The sequence below is a fragment of the Carcharodon carcharias genome, chromosome 11 (genome assembly GCF_017639515.1).
Source record: "Carcharodon carcharias isolate sCarCar2 chromosome 11, sCarCar2.pri, whole genome shotgun sequence".
NCBI lineage: Eukaryota > Metazoa > Chordata > Chondrichthyes > Lamniformes > Lamnidae > Carcharodon > Carcharodon carcharias.
The window spans coordinates 9,292,764-9,316,322 of NC_054477.1; the positions used below are offsets into that span (position 1 = coordinate 9,292,764).

Consider the following 23,559-nt stretch of genomic DNA (forward strand, 5'->3'; position numbering starts at 1 on the left):
GGACAGGATGATGACAGGTTTAGATAAGATAGACAAAGAAAAACTGTTCCCATTCACTGATGGTAAAAGGACACCCACCAGGGGCTGCGGATCGAGGACTCACCCAACGCAGCTGAATGATGGCGGGAGGAGGGTTGTGGGATTTGGTGGGTGGGGGTGGGGGGAATGGCGCTGGAGGGGCTGTGACGATGGGGTGGGGGTGAGCAGCAAGGACAGAGCGATGACTCCCAGCGGGCCACCCCCCCCCCGTCTTTCCCGATGCCGGGTCTCCCGATCAGGCACTTAGTGCCTTTGAACCAGAGCCCCCTCCACTCAGGACCCCTCAAGCTAACATGCCAGGCTTTGCTCTTCACACTCCCCACATGGTGAAGCCCCTGCCTGTCACTGGGCTAACACCAGCGGCAGAGGGATGAGACCCTGGAGTGGGTATTAATTGGCATTCCACGGGTCTTCCAGCCACTGGCTTAATCAGGGCGGGGTCTGGAAGGTCGTGGGATCCCCAGCCCCCTGCCCACCCATCGGCTCAAACGTCCAGCTGCCATCAACCCCGCCACGGCGGAGGGGCACACGTTTCTGCCCCCCACCCCCCCACCCCCCACCCCCCCATTAAGTCTATATTGCCTCTCCTTGTCCCTTCTGTCAACAAGCATCGCCCCACACCCCACACCTCTCTATATTAAATTCCATGTAAAATGATGAGCAGCAGGTAGTCCAGGCACCAGTTCACGGCCTCTTTGCAAAGGAGTCAGCCCTTGCCCTGAATGGGGGATGATGGAGCCTCTCGTTGCCCCAGACTAACAGACCATTTGTCGCATTCTGTTTGAGCGCAACTTCCATTTACTGATAATCACTGGGGCTCTTCCTCTTTATCTTCACAAAGGCTTGTGGTGTGGACTTTGAGGTGAAAACATACTGCGCCGAGAACATGGAAGAGAAAATCCATAAAAGGTAAAAGCCCTTTACTCTTCATTGACCATGGGAAATGAAATCAGGGTGTTGGGGGGGGGTGGGGTTTGGGGGTTGCTGGGTGGGGGTGTTGGGGGGGTTTGTGGGGGTGTTGCGTGGGGGTGTTGGGGGGGTGCTGGGTGGGGGTGTTGGGGGGCGTTTGTGGGGGTGTTGCGTGGGGGTGTTGGGGGGGTGCTGGGTGGGGGTGTTGGAGGGGTTTGGGGGCTGCTGGGCGGGGGTGCTGGGTGGGGGTGTTGGGGGGGTGTGGGTGGGGGTGTTGGAGGGGTTTGGGGGCTGCTGGGTGGGGGTGCTGTGTGGGGGTGTTGGGGGGGTGCTGGGTGGGGGTGTTGGGAGGGGTTGGAGAAACAAGTTGTCAAACAAGATGCCAATTGGCTTCCATTTATTTTTCCACCTAGCAACTGGAGTTCAAAATGACCCCCACACTGTGGGAAACAGTGCCATTGTAAATGGGCAGGAGAGAGATTCCACAGGGATCCACTCTCCTCAGTACCATTTACACAGAACCTTACAATGCAGAAGAAAACCATTCGGTCCATTGTGCCCTTGCTATCCAATTAATCCCACTGCCTTTCACCATAACTCTGAAAATTCATCCTCTTCAAGGACACATTCAATGACCCTATGGGATCTAATTCTACCAGCCTTTTGGATAGTGGGTTCCAGACCTTGACAACTCTCCGTCTGAAAAAAATTTCTCCTCATCTCCCCTCAGGTTCCTTTACCAATTATTTTATACCTGTTACCAACCCAGTTACCAGTGGAAACATTTTCTCCTTATTTATTTGATCAAAACCCCTCATAATAGTGAACATCTCTATTAAAACTCCCTTTAACCTTCTCTGCTCTAAAGAGAGCAATCCCAGCTTCTCCAGTCTCTCCACATTAACTGAAGTCCCTTATCCCTGGTATCATTTGAGTAAATCTCCTCCGCATCCTCTCCAAGGCCCTGACATCCTTCCTAAAGTGTGGTGCCCAGAACTGGGCACGGAGCTCCAGCTGAGGCCTAACCTGTGATTTGAAGCAGTTTAAGGACATAAGAAATAGGAGCAGGAGTAGGCCATTCAGCCCTTCCCCTGCCATTCAATGAGATCATGGCTGATTTGATGTGGCCTTAACTCCGCTTTCCTGCCTGTCCTGCATAGCCCTTGACTTTTAATTGCCAATCAAAAATCTGCCTAATCCAGCCTTGAACATATTCAACGGCCCAGCCTCCACTGCTCTCTGGGGAAGAGAATTCCAAACACTAACAGCCCTCTGGGAGAAGAAATTCCTCCTCGTCGTTCCTGGGATCGGGGTTAACTTACGAGCAACGGCTGGACGTGTTGGGCCTGTATCCGTTGGAGCTTAGAAGAATGTGAGGTGACCTTTAGAAATATTTACGATCCTAAGGACTCTTGACAGGTTGGATGTTGAAAGAATATTTCCCCTTGTGGAAGAGACCAGAACCAGGAGAGACAGTTTAAAAATAAGCGGCCTCCCATTTAAGGAGGATGAGGAGGAATTTCTTCTCTCAGAGGGTCGTGAATCTTTGGAACTTTCCTCCCCAGGGAGCAGTGGAGGCGGGGTCATTGAATATTTTTTAAGGCAGGGATAGATAGATCCTTGACTAACAAGGGAGTCAAAGGTTAACGGGGTTAGGTGGGAATGTGGTTCGGAGGTTACTATTAGATCAGCCATGATCTAATGGAATGGTGGAGCAGGCTCAAAGGACTGAAAAGCCTACTGCTGCTCCTACTTCGTATGTTCGTATGTTCATCTCCGTTGGCATGACCTTGCGTAAATATTGAATGTGTCAGGCAGGGAAGGTGAGTCCAAAACAGAGAATATCCACCCCTCCTCTGTCCTGCAAAAGCACCTTCCTCCAAATTATCGCTCATTCTCTCCTACGTTGGAGAGAAGGATTCTGCCCAATACACTGGGTAGTTCTGAGCTTCTGTTGGTTATCGGTGATTACATTAGGATGAGTCTTTTGACGAGCTTCATAACCTCTGCCGCAGGAACTCAGTGAGGCTGGTGATTCGTAAGGTACAGTACGCACCTGAGAAACCTGGTCCACAACCGATGGCTGAGACCACAAGACAGTTCCTGATGTCAGACAAACCCCTCCACCTGGAGGCATCACTGGATAAAGAGGTGAGAGTCTCCAGGGTAGATGAGTAGCGCAGAGACGTCGTGAGTCAGAAATAAAAAAGGACCACTTAGCGTAGGCAGTCTGCTTTCTGACGCTGTGTCAGGAAATTCACTGTAAAGTCTGCTTATATTAGCTCCCAGGCATCTGTTATTCTGTACATAAACCCTCCACAAAACCCTTAATTAAATTCCAGTCCACAACTCATTCCCGGGAATATGTTATTCTATATCCCCAACAAGAGAGAATCTAACCATCGCCCCTTGACATTCAATGGCATTACCATTGCTGATTCCCCCGCTATCAACATCCTGGGGGTTACCATTGACCAGAAACTGAACTGGACTAGCTATATAAATACTGTGGCTACAAGAGCAAGTCAGAGGCTGGGAATCCTGCCATGAGTAACTCATCTCATGACTCCCCAAAGCATGTCCGCCATCTACAGGTGTGATGGAATACTCCCCACTTGCCTGGATGAGTGCAGCCCCACAACACTCAAGAAGTTTGAGACCATCCATGATAAAGCAGCCCGCTAGATTGGCACCCCATCCACAAACATTCTCTCCCTCCACCACAGACGTACAGTAGCAGCAGTGTGTGTACCATCTACAAGATGCACTGCAGGAATTCACCAAGGCTCCTTAGACAGCACCTTCCAAACCCATGACCACTACCATCTAGAAGAACAAAGGCATCAGATAGATGGGAACACGACCACCTGGAAGTTCCCCTCCAAGCCACTCACCATCCTGACTTGGAAATATATCGCCATTCCTTCACTGTCGCTGGGTCAAAATCCTGGAACTCCCTTCCTTACAGCACTGTGAGTGTACCTACACCACATGGACTGCAGCGGTTCAAGAAGGCAGCTCACCACCACCTTCTCAAGGGTAATTAGGGATGGGCTATAAATGCTGGCCCAGCCAGAGAAGCCCACATCCCATGAATGAATAAAAAAAAGAAAAAATATATAAACCCCCAGAAATCCCACAATTAGATTCCAGTCTGTAACTCACTCCCATGCATCTGTTATTCTATATATAAACCAGCCCAAACTCCTCGATTAGATTCCAGTCTGTAAATCGCTCCCGTGCTTCTGTTATTTTATATATAAACCCCAACTAACCCCTCGATTAGATTCCAGTCTGTAACTCACTCCTGGGTATCTGTCATTCTATATATAAACCACCCATACGTACATACATAAGACACACACACACACACAGACACACACAAACACACAAAATATGGATTTTAAGGGTGAGATAAAACAGTTCAATAACACCAAAGTTCAGGATTAGATAGATTGGCTTGGATTGCTTTCTTCCAAATTCCTTGCATGTTGTTGTGGCTGACACAAAGTGGTCTCCCAGCGCTTGCAGTTTGTGGTTCTCTGGTTGAAACTTGCTTTTAATGTCTTTACTGGTGATTTTTCACCTTTTCCCCCTGACAGCGGTTTCTCAAAGAAAGTAGGACACAGCGATGTAAGGAATAGCCAACTCGCTACTATGGCAGGATTACAGAAGTCTTCCAAAAACAGAGAGGGAGATTTCAGGTCTTTTAAACTGCAGCCATGGTAGTTTTTAAAGCCAGAGTCCAACCTTAAAGCCACAGTCCAAAAAATAAAAATATGTTCTTTACAATATATAAACCCCCCTGAACCCCTCAATTAGATTCCAGTCTGTAACTCACTCCCGAGTATCTGTCATTCTGTATATAAACCCCCTGAACCCCTCGATTAGATTCCAGTCTGTAACTCACTCCCGGGTATCTGTTATTCTATATATAAACCCTACCCGAACTCCTCGATTAGATTCCAGTCTGTAACTCACTCCCGGGTATGTGTTATTCTATATATAAACCCCCCGAACCCCTTGATTAGATTCCAGTCTGTAACTCACTCCTGGGTATCTGTTATTCTGTATATAGACCCCCCTGAACCCCTCGCTTAGATTCCAGCCTGTAACTCACTCCCGGGTATGTGTTATTCTATATATAAACCTCCTGAACCTCTCGATTAGATTCTAGCCTGTAACTCACTCCCGAGTATCTGTGATTCTGTATATAAACCCCCCAAACCCCTCGATTAGATTCCAGTCTGTAACTCACTCCCAGGTATGTGTTATTCTATATATAAACCTACTGAACCCCTCGATTAGATTCCAGTCTGTAACTCACTCCTGGGTATGTGTTATTCTATATATAAACCCCCCCGAACCACTTGATTAGATTCCAGTCTGTAACTCACTCCCAGGTATCTGTTATTCTATATATAAACCACCCCGAAACCCTCGATTAGATTCCAGTCTGTAACTCACTCCCGGGTATCTGTTATTCTATATATAAACCACCCCGAACCCCTCGGTTAGATTCCAGTCTGTAACTCACTCCTGGGTATCTGTTATTCTATATATATAAACCCCCCTGAACCCCTCGATTAGATTCCAGTCTGTAACTTACTCCTGGGTATCTGTTATTCTATATATAAACCCCCCTGAACCCCTCGATTAGATTCCAGTCTGTAACTCACTCCCGGGTATCTGTTATTCTATATATAAACCTCCTGAACCTCTCGATTAGATTCCAGTCCGTAACTTACTCCCGGGTATCTGTTATTCTATATATAAACCCCCCTGAACCCCTCGATTAGATTCCAGTCTGTAACTCACTCCCGGGTATCTGTTATTCTATATATAAACCTCCTGAACCTCTCGATTAGATTCCAGACTATAGCTCAGTCCTGGGTGTGTGTTATTCTATATATAAACCCCCTGTACCCCCCGATTAAATTCCAGCCTGTAACTCAGTCCCAGGAATGTGTTATTCGATGTAGTGTGAGTTTTAAGCTGTATTCTCTCACTGTCTGAGTTCCATGTTCATTTGAATGACAAAGGCAGGAAGAGTGGGGCGAACTGTGGTTGCGAATTGTGTGAACCATAAACCCTGGCGTGCATTTCACCCACGAATGGAGCTATGAAATAATTGCTGGAACGCAGCGAATGCCCTTTGACACTGAGGGCCTTGCTGGCTGATCCAGGCGACTCCACATCCTGGAGGGTCCTGCGTTTTGAAACTTGTGAACACTTTGCCGTTCCAGATTTACTATCACGGGGAACCAATAAACGTCAATGTTCACGTGACCAACAACACCAGCAAGACCGTCAAGAAGCTAAAGATTGCAGGTAGGTGACCCCTGAGAAATGCTAATCGTGCCTCAGCTCCCTTGGCTCTCAAGATTCCCACAGGAGTTGGATTATTTTACTGAAATGTTAACAGGCCCTGGTGCACCTCATCAGGATATGTTACTGATGGAACCAGGTCTGTGTTCTTGACGCAGACTTGCTGTGAAACTAAGATGACCATTTTGGATATGCAAGCAGGGCTTAGGGTAAAGGGCGATGGTTATCACCGATAAGAGTGACGCGTGGCTGAAGCTTTCCATCTTGCGCTCGTCAGGACGAATGCAAGAATGCCAAATTTCAAACCTTCACGATTTACACTACTAGGAATAAAGGGTGCTGATTTCCTGTGATTGCTTTAAAATTTGCCATTCTTGCATTTGTCCTGGTGAGCGCAAGGCCAGAAGCTTCCACAGCATTTCACCCTTCTCAGCAACGTTCAGGTGATGATTAATTTGTATGGCGTCAATAACTAAGGAGGCCACAGTTGTAAGCTAAAGATGGGGTTCAGCTGTGAGCCCTTCCACTACATTACAACAATGCGCCAGCACTCGCAGCCTTGAAGTGCGACGCTAGCGTTGAGACACATCAGGAATGTTGTCAATCGATGCCTCTGGAGTCTGGTGAGGGCGAGCGCCGAAAGTGAGGGCAAACTCGAGAAAAATAGAACGCGCGGGTCGGAAGGGATTGAGTCCACGACCTGATGTCAGGTTGCTTGATTGCGCCAAATGCGCCGAGCTGCCACTTGACCTCCCGTTTCTCGAACATGCGCCTCTTGTTTTACAGTTCGTCAGTATGCAGACATTTGCCTGTTTAACACGGCCCAGTACAAGTGCCCTGTCGCCGCAGCAGAAGCAGAGTGAGTACAGCATTTCCAACCTTTGCAATCGTAGAATCGTAAGGACTTACAGCGCAGAAGGAGGCCATTTGGCCCATCATGCCTGTCCTGGCTCTCTGAAAGAGCAGTCATGCTTAGTCCAACGCCCCCTGCTTCTAGTCTCCCCACAAGTTCAGGAATATCTCCCTATTAAAATTATTGGTAGAATCTGCTTCTACTACCTTAACAGATCAAGCGTTCCAGATCCCGAAAACTCAGCAGAAAACCTTTTTCCATGTTCAATGATTCAATTGTTCTGCGTTTGAACATGTCTATTTGGTGACTAATCCATGCTCACGGAGCTTGATTGGTTAAGCCTGTGTGTTGACTCAGAGCAAAGTAAACCAACACCACAGAAGCTACTAGAAGCTAAGCTGAGAGGGGCGGGGTAAATATTTTAAAGCATAGTATGAAATTCTGTAAATAAAGTTCCTGCACATTTAGAAACTAGCACCATCTCAGCCTTGCCCTGAGAAAAATCAAATACAAAAAATACACAACACTCCTCATCTCCCCCTCTAAATCTTTTGCCAATGATTTTAAATCTATGACCTCCTCCTATTGACCCAGTCACCGGAGGAAATCGCTTTTCTCTCTGTTCTATCAAACCTCACATATTCTTTGCAAACAGTCTGAACTTTTCTCCCTGCAACTGAAGCCCCTCATCCCTGGTAACCCTCCCCTGTTCCCTTTTTTAAGATCTTTGAATTTCCTTGGAGAGTGACACCTGGGGGAGTTTTTTTTTAATTCGTTCATGAGATGTGGGAGTCGTCGGCTAGGTAGGCATTTATTGCCCATCCCTAATTGCCCTTGTTAGGGATCAACCACGTTGCTGTGGGTCTGGAGTCACGTGTAGGCCAGACCGGGTAAGGATGGCAGGTTTCCTTCCCTAAAGGAGGTTAGTGAACCAGATGGGTTTTTACAACAATCGGTGATGGTTTCATGATCGTCATCGGATTTTTAATTCCAGATTTTTACTGAATTCAAATTCCACCATCTGCCGTGGTGGGATTTGAACCCAAATCTTCAGAGCATTACCCTGGGTCTCTGGAGCACTAGTCCAGTGACAATACCACTCCACTGTCACCTCCCCTCACGAATTTCCCAAGATACTCTGACATCATTGCTAATCCTGTCCTAACTCTCACCAAGTGCTGTTCGCCCATCACCCCTGTGCTCACTGGACAGACAATGGCTCTTGGTTAAGGAGTGCCTTGTTTTAACATTCTCATCCTTGTTTTCAAATCCGTTCATGGCCCTGCCCCTCCTCCACCCTCTCCCCTCCTACCCCCCCTCCCCCTACCACCTTCACACCAATCTCTGTAACTTCCATCAGCCCCACAGCCCTCCTAGATCTCTGCATTCCTCTAATGCCAGTCTCCTGTGTAGTAGAGTGGAGTATGTTAGACTAAGTCCCATAAAAGGCTAACTGTAATAGTCTGTGATGCCATAGAAGGGAGTGTCACATACTCATGTGACCTGAGAGTCTAGGAAAGAAACTTGTGTAAGGACGTGATCTCATAGCTGTAAATATGTTACATTAAGGTTAGAGTTTTTGCAGCTGGCCATCTTCGGGAGTTATTGAAACTACTCCAACCCAACAACATAATAATATATAGTGGCATGCGGTAAAAGGATGGAACTAGACAAACCTCTATCTCTACCAGACAGTTTTGAGAAAGTTGCAGACTTAAATCAGGCTGAAGTGTAGCCAAACTGGTACAGGAGATTCGCTTGATTTCGCCAATGATTTTAAATCTATGACCTCCTCTTATTGACTCAGTCATCAGAGGAAATCGCTTTTCTCTCTGTTCTATCAAACCTCACATATTCTTTGCAAACAGTCTGAACTTTTCTCCCTGCAACTGAAGCCCCTCATCCCTGGTAACCCTCCCCTGTTCCCTTTTTTAAACTCTTTGAATTTCCTTGGAGAGTGACACCTGGGGGTGTATAGAAATTGGTGGTAATGCAAAATTGTGAACAATGAGCAGGAGAATGCCATCTAGCCCCTCCATTCTGCTCCTTCACTTAGCAAGGCCACAGCTGAATTGATAGTTAACTGAAACCTACATCCCATCTAGCCCCCAAATAGCTTCTCAACAACTGTAAAGTCACACGGGATCAGAGGTGAGCTGGCAAGATGGATACAGAATTGGCTTGGTCATAGAAGACAAAGGGTAGCAGTGGAAGGGTGCTTTTCTGAATGGAGAGCTGTGACTAGTGGAGTTCCACAGGGATCAGTGCTGGGACCTTTGCTGTTTGTAGTATACATAAATGATTTGGAGGAAAATGTAACTGGGCTAATTAGTAAGTTTGCAGACGACACTAAGGTTGGAGGAGTTGCAGATAGTGAAGAGGATTGTCAAAGGATACAACGGGATATAGATCGGTTGGAGACTTGGGCGGAGAAATGGCAGATGGAGTTTAATCCGGACAAATGCGAGGTAATGCATTTTGGAAGGTCTAAAACAGGCAGGAATTATACAGTAAATGGCAGAACCCTTAAGTGCATTGACAGGCAGAGGGATCTGGGTGTATCGGTCCACAGGTCACTGAAAGTGACAACGCAGGTGGATAAGGTAGTCAGGAAGGCATATGGCAGGCTTGCCTTCATTGGCAGGGGTATTGAGTATAAAAGCTGGGAAGTCATGCTGTAGCTGTATAGAACCATGGTTAGGCCACACTTGGAATATTGCATGCAATTCTGGTCGCCACATTACCAGAAGGATATGGAGGCATTGGAGAGGGTGCAGAGGAGGTTTACCAGGGTGCTGCCTGTATTAGCTGGAGGTTATTAGCTATGAGGAGAGGTTGGAGAAACTCGGATTGTTCTCACTAGAGCGACAGAGATTGAGGGGCGACTTGATAGAAGTTTACAAAATTATGAGTGGCGTGGACAGAGTAGGTAATCAGAAGCTTTCTCCCCAGGGTGGAAGAGTCAATTACTAGGGGACATAGATTTAAGGTGAGAGGAGAAAACTATAGAGGAGATGTGCGGGGCAAGTTTTTTACGCAGAGGGTAGTGAGTGTCTGGAATTCGCTGCCAGAGGAGGTGGTGGAAGCAGGTACGATAGTGGTGTTTAAGAGGCAGCTTGACAAGTACATGAATAGGATGGGAATAGAGGGATACGGACCCCGGAAGTGCAAAATGTTTTAGTTGACGGGCAATATGATCGGCGCAGGCTTGGAGGGCTGAAGGGCCTGTTCCTGTGCTGTACTTTTCTTTGTTCTTTGTTCTTTAATGATTTGTACCCATTAGCAGAACGCTGTGGGTACAGTAATCTGGAAGAGGGACTAATTCGCAAACGAGTAGTTGTTGGATTAATGGATGATGCATTATCAGGTCATTTGCAGTCCAGAGAAGACTTGACTCTGGCGAAGATAATTCAATTAAATAGGCAAGCCGAGATCAGGAGGCTGGATCGATTGGTAGTCTGGGGAGGGAGGGAGAAAGAGAGACAGAATCCCAAAGTAACAGACTCAGTTGAATTTGTCAGGCATAAAGAAGGGAAAATGGAGAGAAGGAGACACATGCGAGATGAAAAGCAATTAACGGTGGCAGCTTAGACTAGCTGTTTTGGTGAGATAGAGAAAGGCAGGAATTGTCCCACCAAACCCACGCAATGCATTTGGCGCAAAGAGATGGGGGCATTTTCCGGAACTACGTCACAGTAGAAAAAACATGCACGACACTCAAAAAGATAAAAGGAAACAGAGTCCATGGGGCTGAATTTTACACCAACGTGGGCAGGTGCGCGCCTGACCCCATCAGGCGTAAGATAGCACGGAATGATATCGGGCGTAAGATAGCACAGGATGACACATCGGGCGTAAGATAACACGGGATGACATCGGGCGTAAGATAGCACAGAATGACACCGGCCGTAATATAGCACGGAATGACATCGGGCGAGCGTCCCAACGTCACCCCACACTCGCGCGATATTTCAGTCAGCCCAGCAGGCGCAGGCTAAAGCCGGAGGCGCACCCGCTGACAATTAAGAGGACAATTAAGCCCGTTAATTGACCCCGATTTTTCGTTGCCCGTTACAGTTGGCGGACGGTGGAATCGGCTAGGCGGCCTTTACATTCTTCACCAAACCTCATCCATGGGCCGGATGAGATTTCCATGATGGAATCTCAAATAGAAGCACATTTCCGTGGGCAGCATTTTCATCAGCTGATTGATTACGGTACACGGGACGCTCCTTTTGTCAGCTTTTAAAGCCTTTATTTTTTTTGGATTTCTCAGGCCTTCAGCCCCCCCGAGGCAGCTCTCTGCTTCCGGGGAGCTTTCTGTTGGCCCCTCCCCACCACGTTGACCCCATCGCCTGCAACACCACCCCCCCCCACCCCCCACCACCCCGGCAGCGCTGAGCTTTTTAGTGCGGGCGGGCTCCATGCTGGCTGTTAATTGGCCAGTCAGCGTAAAATCGCAGTCGGGGTGTGGGGGTGGGGACGGACGATTGTGGTTGGCGGCCCATTTCCCGGCCGATCCTGGGCCCACCGATCGCCCTCGCCCCACCCACCAAGCTGAAAATTCAGGCCCATGTATTTGAACATTCACGAGGCACAGAGATACCCTACTTGGGAGGGATTAAAGAAGCAAGTGCAGGTTACTGGACCTTAGGGATAGATACGGACAGACGGACAAGAAGCAGGGAGAAGGCCACTCGGCCCCTCAAGCCTGCTTTCGCCACTCAATAAGATCATGGCTAATCTGAATATGACCCCACATTCCTGCCAATAACCTTTCACCCCCTCGTTTATCAAGAATCCTCGGTACTAAAAATGTTCAAAGACTCTGCTTCCATCACCTTTTGAGGAAGAGAGTTCCAAAGACTCAATGCCCTTTGAGAGAAAAAAATTTGTCCTCATCTCTGCCTTAAATGGGCGACTCCTTATTTTTAAACAGTGACCCCTGGTTCTAGATTCCCCCACAAGGAGAAACATCCTCTCCACATCCACCCTGTCAAAACCCCTCAGGGTCTTAAAGGTTTCGAGCAAGTAGATCCCAGCAGAAAGTCACAAGACGCCCTTTAAGTCAGGTACTGGAGCAGCAGTTTCTGTCCTTTCACATGCTGAGCCAAGGTTGAACAAGAGAGTTAAAAACAAATAAACTGCGGATGCTGGAAATCCAAAACAAAAAATAAAAAATACCTGGAAAAACTCAGCAGGTCTGGCAGCATCGGAACAGAGCTGAAGGTTCTGGAAGAATTAAAGCCACTTTATAGCACAGAAAGTAATTACTGAAGTACTGTCTGTAATTCAAGATCAGAGTCGTCCACTTATAAGTAGAATGACATGTGGGGAATTAAATCTAATCCACAGAATAGAAGAAATAAAGAATGGGGAAGGTCAATCAGGTGACTTCAGAACAGAATTCCTGAATTTGTTTACAGGGTTGGGAAACCTGAGAACAGATATGTAACACTAAGCCCTGAAGTGAAACCGATATGCTTTTGTACACCCAGAAAGGTTCCACACCCTTTACTTCCATAGGCAAAGGAAGAGATCCACTCAACAGTAAGACAAGGAGCCTGCTTCACCCATAAAAGAGCCAACAGGTTGGTGCTCAGAGATGGTACTGGTTCCATCAGAATATGTGTTGCTCTTGCACAACTCAATAATGCTGTAAAAAAAGAAGCCCATTAAATGGTATCAGCAGATGAGAGTTTAGCTAAATTAAAGAAGAGCTCAATATTCTCTAAATTAGTTAGTAAGAACCGATTCTGGCAAAATACCAATGGAAATGGAGTCCGAGCTTCTCGCAACATTCATAACACCATTTGGGAGATTCTGTTTTAACAGATTACCCTTCGGAATAGCATCACCACCAGAGACCTTTCAAAGATTAATGTCAAATCTTTAGGAGGGCTTGTACAGAGTTGTTTGTCACATGAATGAGGTGTTGATACATGGGTCCACCCAAGCTGAGCGTGACATGAGAGTGAGAGCAGTGCAGAGAAGACTACAAGAGGCAGGATTGACGCTCAACAGTGAGTGCAAGTTTTCATAACCAACAACCAGGTTCCTTGGCCACATAGTGAGTGCGTGAGGAATAAAGGTTGATCCACTGAAGACCAGAGTCACAAAAGAATTTCCAGCTCCAAGGAACATTACAGAGTTACAAAGGTTAATGGGAATGGCGAATCAAGTGGCAAAATTTCTAAAAATACTTAACAGAGCTCAGTGGGCCACAATACCAGCTGTTATGCCAAGACAATGGGTGGTGTTGGGAAGTTCCGCATTAGAAATCATTCAAAAAAAATCAAGGAGAGGTTGATGTTATCAAGGATATTAACATATTACAATCTGGAGTTAGCAACAATTATAACAGCATACACATCCTCTACAGGATTGGGGGAAGTACTTTTTCAGGTACAAAAAGATGGAAAGTGCAGGCCAGTCTATTACGCATTGCATTCATTAACAGATACAGAGAAGAGATATGCAGTAATCGAAAAGGAAGTGTTAGTAACCAGGTGGGCATGCAAGGAATTTGCTGACTATGTCTCAGGTCTTCACATTACAATAGAAACAGGCCACAACCCTTTAGTCACACTATTGAATCCAAAAGAGCTTGCAACGATGCCAGCAAGAGTTCGAAGGTTTAAATTAAGACCGGTGAGGTTTGATACGCATACAGTGTATGTTCAAGGGAAATAACAGAGCGCAGCAGATGCATTATCACTCATCGAAACAGAGAACCCAGAAAAAATGCCAGATTGTGTTTGTGGAAGAAGTCGAGGAGTTCGCTACATTACCACCACTACACAAAGGTTGAGTGAAATCAAAAAGGCTCAAAATTCAGACGAGGAAGAAGAAGATCAGAGAATTTTGCATTAGAGGGTGGCCGGCAGAAATACCACATAGTCCTATCTTGAGACCATATTTTGAGCAGAGGGAACACCAGACAGCGATGGATGATTTATTGGTATACGATGTTAGAATAGTAATCCCAAGAGCATTGAGACTTGTAATCTCACAAACATCTGCATCAAGGTTATTTAGATATTACCAAGGGACGAGCTAAAGCACAGTATTCAGTTTGGTGGCCAGATCTCTCGAAGTCTTTGGAAGAAATGATATCCTGATGTATCACACGTACAATACACAGACAGGAATCAAAGGAGCCACTAATGTATCTTCTTTTCCTACATAAAGGGAAAACATTCATCATCAGATCTTCGACAGGGAGAACAGGTTTGGATCAGAGATCAATCGAGATTTGGAAAATGGTGAAGAAATCACCTCACCCCGGGGGGTCTAACATTGTCCAGATAGAACAGGACACAGTAAGAGGAAACAGAGGAGCTTTGATTGCAATTGGGCAACAGAGTGAAAATCAGAGACCAGAGAGGTCACAATCTTCAGAAGTGAAAGAAATCACTGAGGCAGGTGATCCCAAACCATTTAGAAGTTTGAATTTGATTCAAGAATGTTCAGAGGATCAACAGCAAAATGAGAATGTCTTATTCCCCACAAACGAGAGGAGAACAAGCTATGGTAGACTAGTGAAGGCAGCACAACACTTATGAGTGTGAGAGAAGGTGAACATCTCAAAAAATTGAGAGGAAGAATAGAGAAGAGAGAACATGAAGAGAGAACGAGAAACACCTCTAACTAAGAGAGCACAAAGAGGCCACATTTGCAAAACACTTCAAAACATTGAAACATTCAGGATGACAAGGAAACTGAAGCATTGAGGTCCCAGGAATGTCAGAGAACATTGAAGTCTGAACAGAGACTTGGGTGAAGATGCAGACTAATGGAGCATGTTAGACTAAGTCCCGTGAAGGGTTAACTGTAATAATCTGTGATTTCAAAGCAGGAAAGTGACTCATGCGATCTGAGAGTCTAGGAACAAGCAGCATGGAATGCAGGTAGTGTAAGTTCTCATAGCTGTAAATGTGGTACAAAAAAGTTAAGAGTGTTTGCAGCTGGCAGTCTTCAGGAGTTATTGAAATTACTCCAACCCAACAACACAATAATATACCTTAAACATCCCTGATTTTAATCGCTCCACTGTTGGCGGCCATGCCTTCAGCTGCCTGGGCCCTAAGCTCTGAAATTCCCTCCCTAAGTCTCTCTGCTCCTTTCTCCACCTTTAAGAAGGTTCTTAAAAGCTGCCCCTGTGACCTAAAGCTTTTGATCGCCTGTCCTAATAGTTCCTTGCGGCTTAATGTCAAAGTTGGTTTGAAAATCTCTCCTGGGAATATCTGGGACTGTTTACTGTTAAAGGTGCTATATGGATTCAAGTTGTTGCTCTTGTTGGATAAACTGACCTGTGAAGGGTGGAAGAGTCACTCAGTTGGAAGCATTCTCAAGTCAAAAGGTTGCAGATTTAAGTCTTACTCCAGAGACTTACGGGCAGCTATCCAGGCTGGCCCTCCAGTGCAGCACTGAGGGAAGGCTGCACTGTCAGAGGTTCCATCTTTTCGATGGGATGTTAAACTGAGGCTTCACCTGCCCTCTTGGGTGGATTTACAAGGTTCCAGAATGTTATTTCGAGGAAGAGCCTAATTTTCCCCAGAGTCCTGACCAATATTAATCAAAATAGATGATCTGGCCATATCACATTGCTGTCTGTGGGAGCTTGCTGTACACAAATTGCCTGCCGTTACAGCAGTGGCTACATTTCAAAGGTACTTTATTGGCCGTAAAGCACTGTGGCTTGTACCAAGGTCATGAAAGGTGATATATAAATGCAATTTCTTGACTATTGCTGAGAATAGAGACTGCCAAGGTTTTTGTCTTGTAGTCATCAATACAAATGCAAGAATTCCAAATTTCAGATGGTCACAACAATTTGTACTACAGGAGCAAAGGGTAGTGATTGGTTGGCAAGTCGATTCTGATTGGCTGAGATGTTGCCATGGAGAAAGTAATGGGGAACTATAGGCTTCCCAAGATTCAGTGTAATTCAAAAAGGCAGCAAAGCTTGAACATATTCCACTTGTTTGCGGGGAATGAGTCGCTGTGTATGAATGTGTGTTGCTTCTAACGATGCAATTTCTCTTGGTTTGTGGGTGCTTTCATTGCCATTGTTGACCCATTGATGTGTCAAGTGAACAATGAGGGGTGTGAATGTTACATTCTGGTCCAACCAGAGTTGACAGCCTAGGTGCTGGGGTAAGGATGTGGTATTTGTGAACGGTCCCTAACCTGGATTAAACCAGCCTGCTAAGGTGTGCTACAGTCATGCCCTTTCACTCCAGTCCTGGCCGGTTGCTAGCTATCCTGAAAGACCTAATGATGGATTTCTCCCGGTTTAACCTTCCTGGACTTACCCTTCTCTCCGTGTCTCTCTGTCTCTCTGTCTCCAGTGACATTGTGGCTCCGAGCTCGACATTCTGCAAAGTGTACACGTTGACACCATACCTGGCCAATAACCGGGAGAAACGTGGCCTGGCTCTGGATGGAAAACTCAAGCACGAGGACACTAACCTGGCTTCCAGCACCCTGTAAGCACCCTGAGTATCCATATACCACCTGTAAGGTTTTTTAACATCTATTTTTGCATCAATATTTAAAAACCAAACGCTTTGATTTTGAAAAGTCTTGCGAATCTGCAATTTGTTGCAGTGTTCAGTATCAAACTAGAAAATGATGCAGCCCAGAAGGAGGCCATTCGGCCCATTGTGCCTGAGCTGGTTTTAATCTTGGATAATGGGATGGTACGGAGCCAATTCAAACACAGTCACCTGGGTTTTCCCTCAGTGGACAGCTCACAACTGAGCAGGGGTTGTTGGAAAATCAGGCAGGAAGGGCTGATGACTCACTGATGTCACAGGTGGTTAAATATATAAGATCTGGGCAATATCCAGGCTTGGGCTGAAAAGTGGCAAGTAACATTCACACCACACAAGTGTCAGGCAATGATCATCTCCAACAAGAGAGAATCCAACCATCTGACATTCAATGGCATTACCATCACTAAATCTCCCACTATCAACATCGTGGAGGGCTATCTTTGACCAGAAGCTGAACTGGCCATATAAATCATGTGGCTACAAGAGCAGGTCAGAGGCTGCAAATTCTGTGGAGAGTAACTCGCCTCCTGACTCCCCAAAGCCTGTCCACCATCTACAAGGCACAAGTCAGGAGTGTGATGGAATACTCCCCACTTGCCTGGGTGAGTGCAACTCCAGCAACACTCAAGAAGCTGGACACCATAAAGGACAAAGGACAAGATGCACTGTAGCAACTCACCAAGGCTCTTTAGACAGCACCTTCCAAACCCACAACCTCTACCACCTAGAAGGACAAGGGCAGCAGATAGATGGAAACACCACCACCTGGAATTTCCCCTCCAAGCCACTCACCATCCTGACTTAGAAATATATCAGCCGTTCCTTCACTGTTGCTGGGTCAAAATCCTGGAACTCCCTCCCTAACAGCACTGTGGGTGTACATACACCACAGGGGCTGCAGCGGTTCAAGAAGGCAGCTCACCACCAGCTTCTCAAGGGCAACTAGGGATGGGCAATAAATGCTGGCCTAGCCAGAGATGCCCATATCCCATATGCACCATCTACAAGGCACAAGTCAGGAGTGTGATGGAATACTCTCCACTGGCCTGGATGAGTGCAGGTCCCACAACACTCAAGAAGCTCGACACCATCCAGGACAAAGCAGCCCGTTTGATTGGCACCCCATTCACCTCCTTAAATATTTGCTCCCTCCACCACCGACACACACTGTCACTGGGTCAGAATCCTGGAACTCTCTCTCCCTAACAGCACTGTGGGTGTACCTACACCACATGGACTGCAGCGGCTCAAGAACGTGGCTCACCCCTATCTTTTCTTGGGCAAGTAAGGATGGGCAATAAACGCTGGTATATCTATCGATCTTAGTGTTGAAAATTTCAAATTACCCCCAATTTTCACAGTCTTTGCGGGAGAGAATTCCAGATTTCCTTGTGTGGAAAAGTGCTCCCTGACTTCACTCCTGGATTACCCTGCTTTAATTTATGCCCCATTGTCCTGGATTCGTTTGTTCCCACGAATCTGACAACTTGAGGAAGTACATTTAAGGGTGTCTCTCCACCTTTGAATATTCCCATGTTGAATCCTGAGGAACAGGAAGACCCCGGAAAATGCTGAGACACACTGGTGAAGCCGCCAGTGTTGGCGATCCCATGGATTCCACTGGGGGGAGGGGGTGGGGGGTGGTGGAGAGAGAGAGACAGTGTGTTCAATTCCTGCTCCTCCCACCATATGTCATTGGAGTGAGTCTAGCAGGTGAGTTTTGCATTGACTTTGGGTGATGTTCTTGCCCCACAGACTAAGAGATGGAGCAAGTAAGGAGATTCTCGGCATCATGGTGTCTTACAAAGTCAAAGTGAAGTTGGTGGTTTCAAGAGGGGGGTAAGTGCAGAGATTTCATGACACAGTGAAAGCTTTTTTAATGAGCTGTGTCAATATTAAGTATTGCATTGGTATTGTATTGGATTGTATTAAGTATTAAGAATTAAGTATTGAATTGGTCGGGAAGAAAGAGTGTTTGTCAAAGAAACACAGCCATGCTGTCTTGTGGGGAATAGGACCCAGTCTTCCTTGATGGTTTTATTCAGTAGGTTCTCCTCCCAATGTGCTATTGGGCCCAGGATTTTGTCCCTGAACCATTCTGAATGAACAGATTTCTGTCAGATGGCGATGGAGGCTGCTAGAGTTTGCCTCAGTGCCCCAGGGTTAGCGATTGAGACAGAACGAGCCTGGAAATCAGGAAGGGTTCCCATTCCATACCCACCAATGGATTGAAAGTGTTCATTGGATGTGGGCAGAACCATGGGTGGTGAGGATGTCTGAATAGTTCACTGACCCATAGAGCCCCTCGCTGACCAATAGAGTCCATCACTGACCAATAGAGCCCATTGCTGACCAATAGAGTCCATCACTGACCAATAGAGTCCATCACTGACCAATAGAGCCCATTGCTGATCAATAGAGTCCATCACTGACCAATAGAGTTCATCACTGACCAATAGAGTCCATTGCTGACCAATAGAGTCCATTGCTGACCAATAGAGTCCATCACTGACCAATAGAGTCCATCACTGACCAATAGAGCCCATTGCTGATCAATAGAGTCCATCACTGACCAATAGAGTTCATCACTGACCAATAGAGTCCATCGCTGACCAATAGGGTCAATCACTGACCAATAGAGTCCATCACTGACCAATAGGGTCAATCACTGAAACATAGAGTCCATTGCTCATTAATTGTTTTTTTTTAAAATGGCGGACAGGCTTCCAATTTTGGCACCTGCTCGCCTCCTGTAATATCGGACTTTGGCTTGATGACATCAGGTTGCCCACCTGACCCACAGACACCCCTCTGTCTCATCACTGACCATTACACATGCACAGAGTCCCTCCTGTGGAATAGCCAAGCCAGTCGTTAATCCTCTCCATATTTGGCATTTACCATTTTACCATCACCTTACCGATGGCTCAGCTGCCTCACTCTTAGCTTGGGCATCCTGCATGGTGTCTGCAGAACCTGTCATCACCTGTCAGTGCTTTACAGACAATTTGAGGTGTGGGAGACTCAGCAGCCAATTTACACAGTGCAAGATTCTACAGACAGCAATGTGATAATTACCACGTAATCTGTTTTAGTCATTTTGCTTGAGGGATAATTCAGGATACCAGAGTTAGCTCTCCTGCTCTTCTTGGAAATAGTTTGTCTTTTCCAGAGAATACAGGGCCTTGGCTTAACATCTCATCTAAAAGACAGCACCTCTGACAGTGTGGCACTCCCTCAATACTGCACTGGGAGTGTCAGCCTGAAGTACAGGCTCAATTTCCTGGAAGAGGACTGGGAATCCAAGACTTTCTGACTCACAAGCCACAGAGCCAGTGCCAACATTGTACTGTAACTTTAGTCAGAGGAGTGCATTGTGTTAACAGTTGAACAATGTTTGATCGTTTTGCTTTCCTGTTTATATGGGATGCGTTTCCTTCACTAACCAAGCTCCTGGTTTGTTTATCGAATCTCTTTCTCTCTCTCTCTTGCTCTTTATTTTAATGCTAGCCTTCTGGGAGATCTGGCCACAAGGTAAATGGTGAAGCTTTTGACAATCGCAGCCCATTGCTCATTAGCCACTTCACCCCAGCTTGGCCATTGGCCATTGTTTGCTCCAGCGGTCAGCACTGCAGTTCTGACACACCATCCTCCCTAGGCCAACGCACGCATTGTGGCCTAGAGAAGCAATTGTTGGCCGACGCATTAGATTAGAGAGTGAACGTACTGCCTGGTGCGGGAACCGGGAGATTCAAAGCAGTGAGGTTAGGGATGCCCTGGGGAGGGGTGTGTACTAAGAAGGGAGAACAGTTTTAAAACTGGATGGTTAAAAACCCAATGACAGGCAGAGAACGAGCCAGGTGGTTCAGAGGAGGTTTACTAGATTGATACCTGGAATGAGTGGGTTGTCTTATGAGGAAAGGTTGGACAGACTGGGTTTGTTTCCACTGGAGTTTAGAAGAGTGAGGGGTGATTTGATTGAGGTACACAAGATCCTGAACGGTCTTGACAAGGTGGATGTGGGAAGGATGTTTCCTCTTGTGGGTGAGCCCAGAACTAGGGGTCACTGTTTTAAAATTAGGGGTCACCCTTTTAGGACAGAGATGAGGAGAAATTTTCTCTCTCAGAGGATTGTGTGGTTTTGGAACTCTCTGACTCAGAAGATGGTGGAGGTGAGGTCCCTGAATATATTTAAAGCAGAGGTAGATAGATTCTTATTAGGCAAGGGAGTCAAAGGTTATCAGGGTAGATGGGAATGTGGAAATCTAAACACGAACAGATCAGCCATGATCTTAATGAATGCAGACCAGGCTCGAGGGGCTGAATGGTCTACTCTTGCTCCTATTTTGTAAGCTCAGATGTGGATTTGGACATTTTACTTGAAAGATACCAGCACAGGTTTGTAGAAGGCAAATTGTGTTTCTAAGTAAATTATTTGATGAATTAACAGGGAAGGTGGATGAAGGGAATGCAGTGGATGTTTTCAATATGAATTTTAAAAATGCTTTTGACAAAGTACCACATAAAAGGCTAGTTACCAAAACTGAAGTGGATGGAATTAGAAGGGTCAGTGTCAACTTGGATGAAATATTGGCTTAAGAACAGGAGACAGTGAGTCATGGTAAATGATTGTTTTTGAGCCTGGAGGATGGTAGACAGTGGCATTCTCTAAGGGTCAGTGTTAGGGCCATTGCTGTTTTATGATATATATAAATAACATTACATGACTGTTCAAAGTTGACATTACATGAAGTGCAAACCAACTCAGTTTCTGCCAATACTGTAACTACTCCTTACATTTATACTTACAGTTAATATTTACTAAGAAGGCATATGGGATACTTGCCTTTATTAGTCGATGCATAGAATATAAGAGCAGGGATGTTATGCTGGAACTGTATAAAACACTGGTTAGGCCACAGCTAGAGTATTGTGTGCAGTTCTGGAATCCGCGTTATAGGAAGGATGTGATTGCACTAGAGAGAGAGCAGAGGGGGTTTATCAGGATGTTGCCTGGGCTGGAGAGTTTTAGTTATGAGGAGAGATTGGATAGACTGGGATAAAAACAAAAAACTGTGGATGCTGGAAATCCAAAATGAAAACAGAATTACCTGGAAAAACTCAGTAGGTCTGGCAGCATCGGCGGAGAAGAAAAGAGTTGATGTTTCGGGTCCTCATGACCCTTTCACAGAACTGATAGACTGGGGTTATTTTCCCTGGAGCAGAGGAGATTGAGGGGGGACATGATTGAGGGGCATAGATAGGGTAGACAGGAAGGAACTTTTCCCCTTGGTGAAGGGATCAATAACCAGAGGGCATAGATTTAAGGTAAGGGGCAGGAGGTTTAGAAGGGATGTGAGGAAGAATTTTTTCACCCAGAGGGTGGTGGGAATCTGGAACTCACTGCCTGAAAGGATGGTAGAGGCAGAACCCCTCATAACATTTAAGAAGTATTTGGATGTGCGATGCCATGGCAACAAGGCTATGGGCCTAGTGTTGGGAAATAGTTAGGTACTTGTTTGACCAGCGCAGACTCGATGGGCCGAAGGGCCTTTTTCTGTGCCAGAGACCTCCATGACTCTACGACTCTAAGGTTCATTACAAGACAGACATTGAACCTGAGGGGTTTTACCCGCTTTCCACCCCCTCGCTGCACTATGGCTGAAAGGCCTCAGGTGGTGGGGCTTTCCCCATTGCGCCTCTGCGTCCCTCAGCACAGAGCCCTGCACCTTGGAATGTTCCAGTCGGCAACACTTGGTCAAGGGCAACTCTCTAGACCAACAGAGAGAGGCGCCAGCGGGGTGGGGGTGGGGGTGGGGTTGGGGGTGGGGGTGGGGGAGGGAGGACTAAGCGAACGTTTTCCCATCCACATTATGACCCCGTTTCCACGTGCCTTTCAGTGACGTGATCCTTGAGCTGCCGTTCACCCTGATGCACGCAAAGCCTGAAGAAGAGGCCTTTTACAGAGAAGGTAAGGGGGCCGATGCAATACAATCAAGGCCGGAGTACAACTGCCAAGGCCGCAGTCTGCAAATAAAAGCTGAAAAAAAACCCACCCTGAAACGCACAGCCGTCCGCCAAAAGTACAACAATCTGCATTCGGATAGCACCAAACATCCCAAGCTGCTTCACACAAGCCAGTAATACACATAAATTGACACTGAACCGCGTAAGGAGGCTTGAAGAAATAAGAGGAGAAGGTGGACATTCAGCTCCTCAAACCTGCTCTGCCATTCAATAAGATCATGGCTGACCTATTTTCCCTCCCTATTCTATACCCTTTAATTCCCCTAGCCTCCAGAAATCTATCGATTTCTGACTTGAATATAAAGTGTAAATAGTTGAAGTCCCAGCACTGATCCCTGTGGCACCACGCTCGTCACATCCTTGCCAACCTGAAAATGACCCATTGATGCCTACTCTCTGTCTCCTGTTTAGCCAGCCAATCCTCTATCCATGCTAATACGTTACTCTCCACACCATGAGCTCTTATTTTGCATAGTAACCTCTGTTGTGGCACCTTGTCACATGCCTCCTGGAGATCTAAGTACAGCACGTCCACATGTTCCCCTTAATCCACGTTGCTTGTTACTCCCTCAAAGAGCTCCCATAAATTCGTCAAACGTGACTTTCCTTTCACAAAACCATGCTGACTCTGCCTGATTGCCTTGAGATTTTCCAACTGCCCAGCCACAGCTTCCTTACTAATAGATCCCAGCAATTTCCCTCTGGCAGATGTTAAGCTAACAGGCCTGTAGTCTCCTGCTTCCTGACTCCTTCCTATCTTAAATAGAGGATTCACTTGCCCTATTTTCCAATCTGATGGGGCCTTTCCAGAATCTAAGGAATTTTGGAAAATTAAAACCAATG

The 23,559-nt window shown here is 46.4% G+C and overlaps 1 protein-coding gene across 1 annotated transcript in view; it reads left to right on the plus strand.

Annotated features, from left to right (window-relative positions):
* Window positions 1-23,559, plus strand: part of LOC121284440 (beta-arrestin-1) — a 137,224-nt gene that overhangs the window by 108,014 nt on the left and 5,651 nt on the right. The window contains exons 7-13 of the mRNA XM_041199904.1: window positions 881-948; window positions 2,964-3,099; window positions 6,195-6,279; window positions 7,063-7,135; window positions 16,483-16,620; window positions 18,445-18,528; window positions 22,590-22,660. Coding sequence (XP_041055838.1) covers window positions 881-948; window positions 2,964-3,099; window positions 6,195-6,279; window positions 7,063-7,135; window positions 16,483-16,620; window positions 18,445-18,528; window positions 22,590-22,660 — 655 coding nt within the window. The remainder of the gene's footprint in view (window positions 1-880; window positions 949-2,963; window positions 3,100-6,194; window positions 6,280-7,062; window positions 7,136-16,482; window positions 16,621-18,444; window positions 18,529-22,589; window positions 22,661-23,559) is intronic.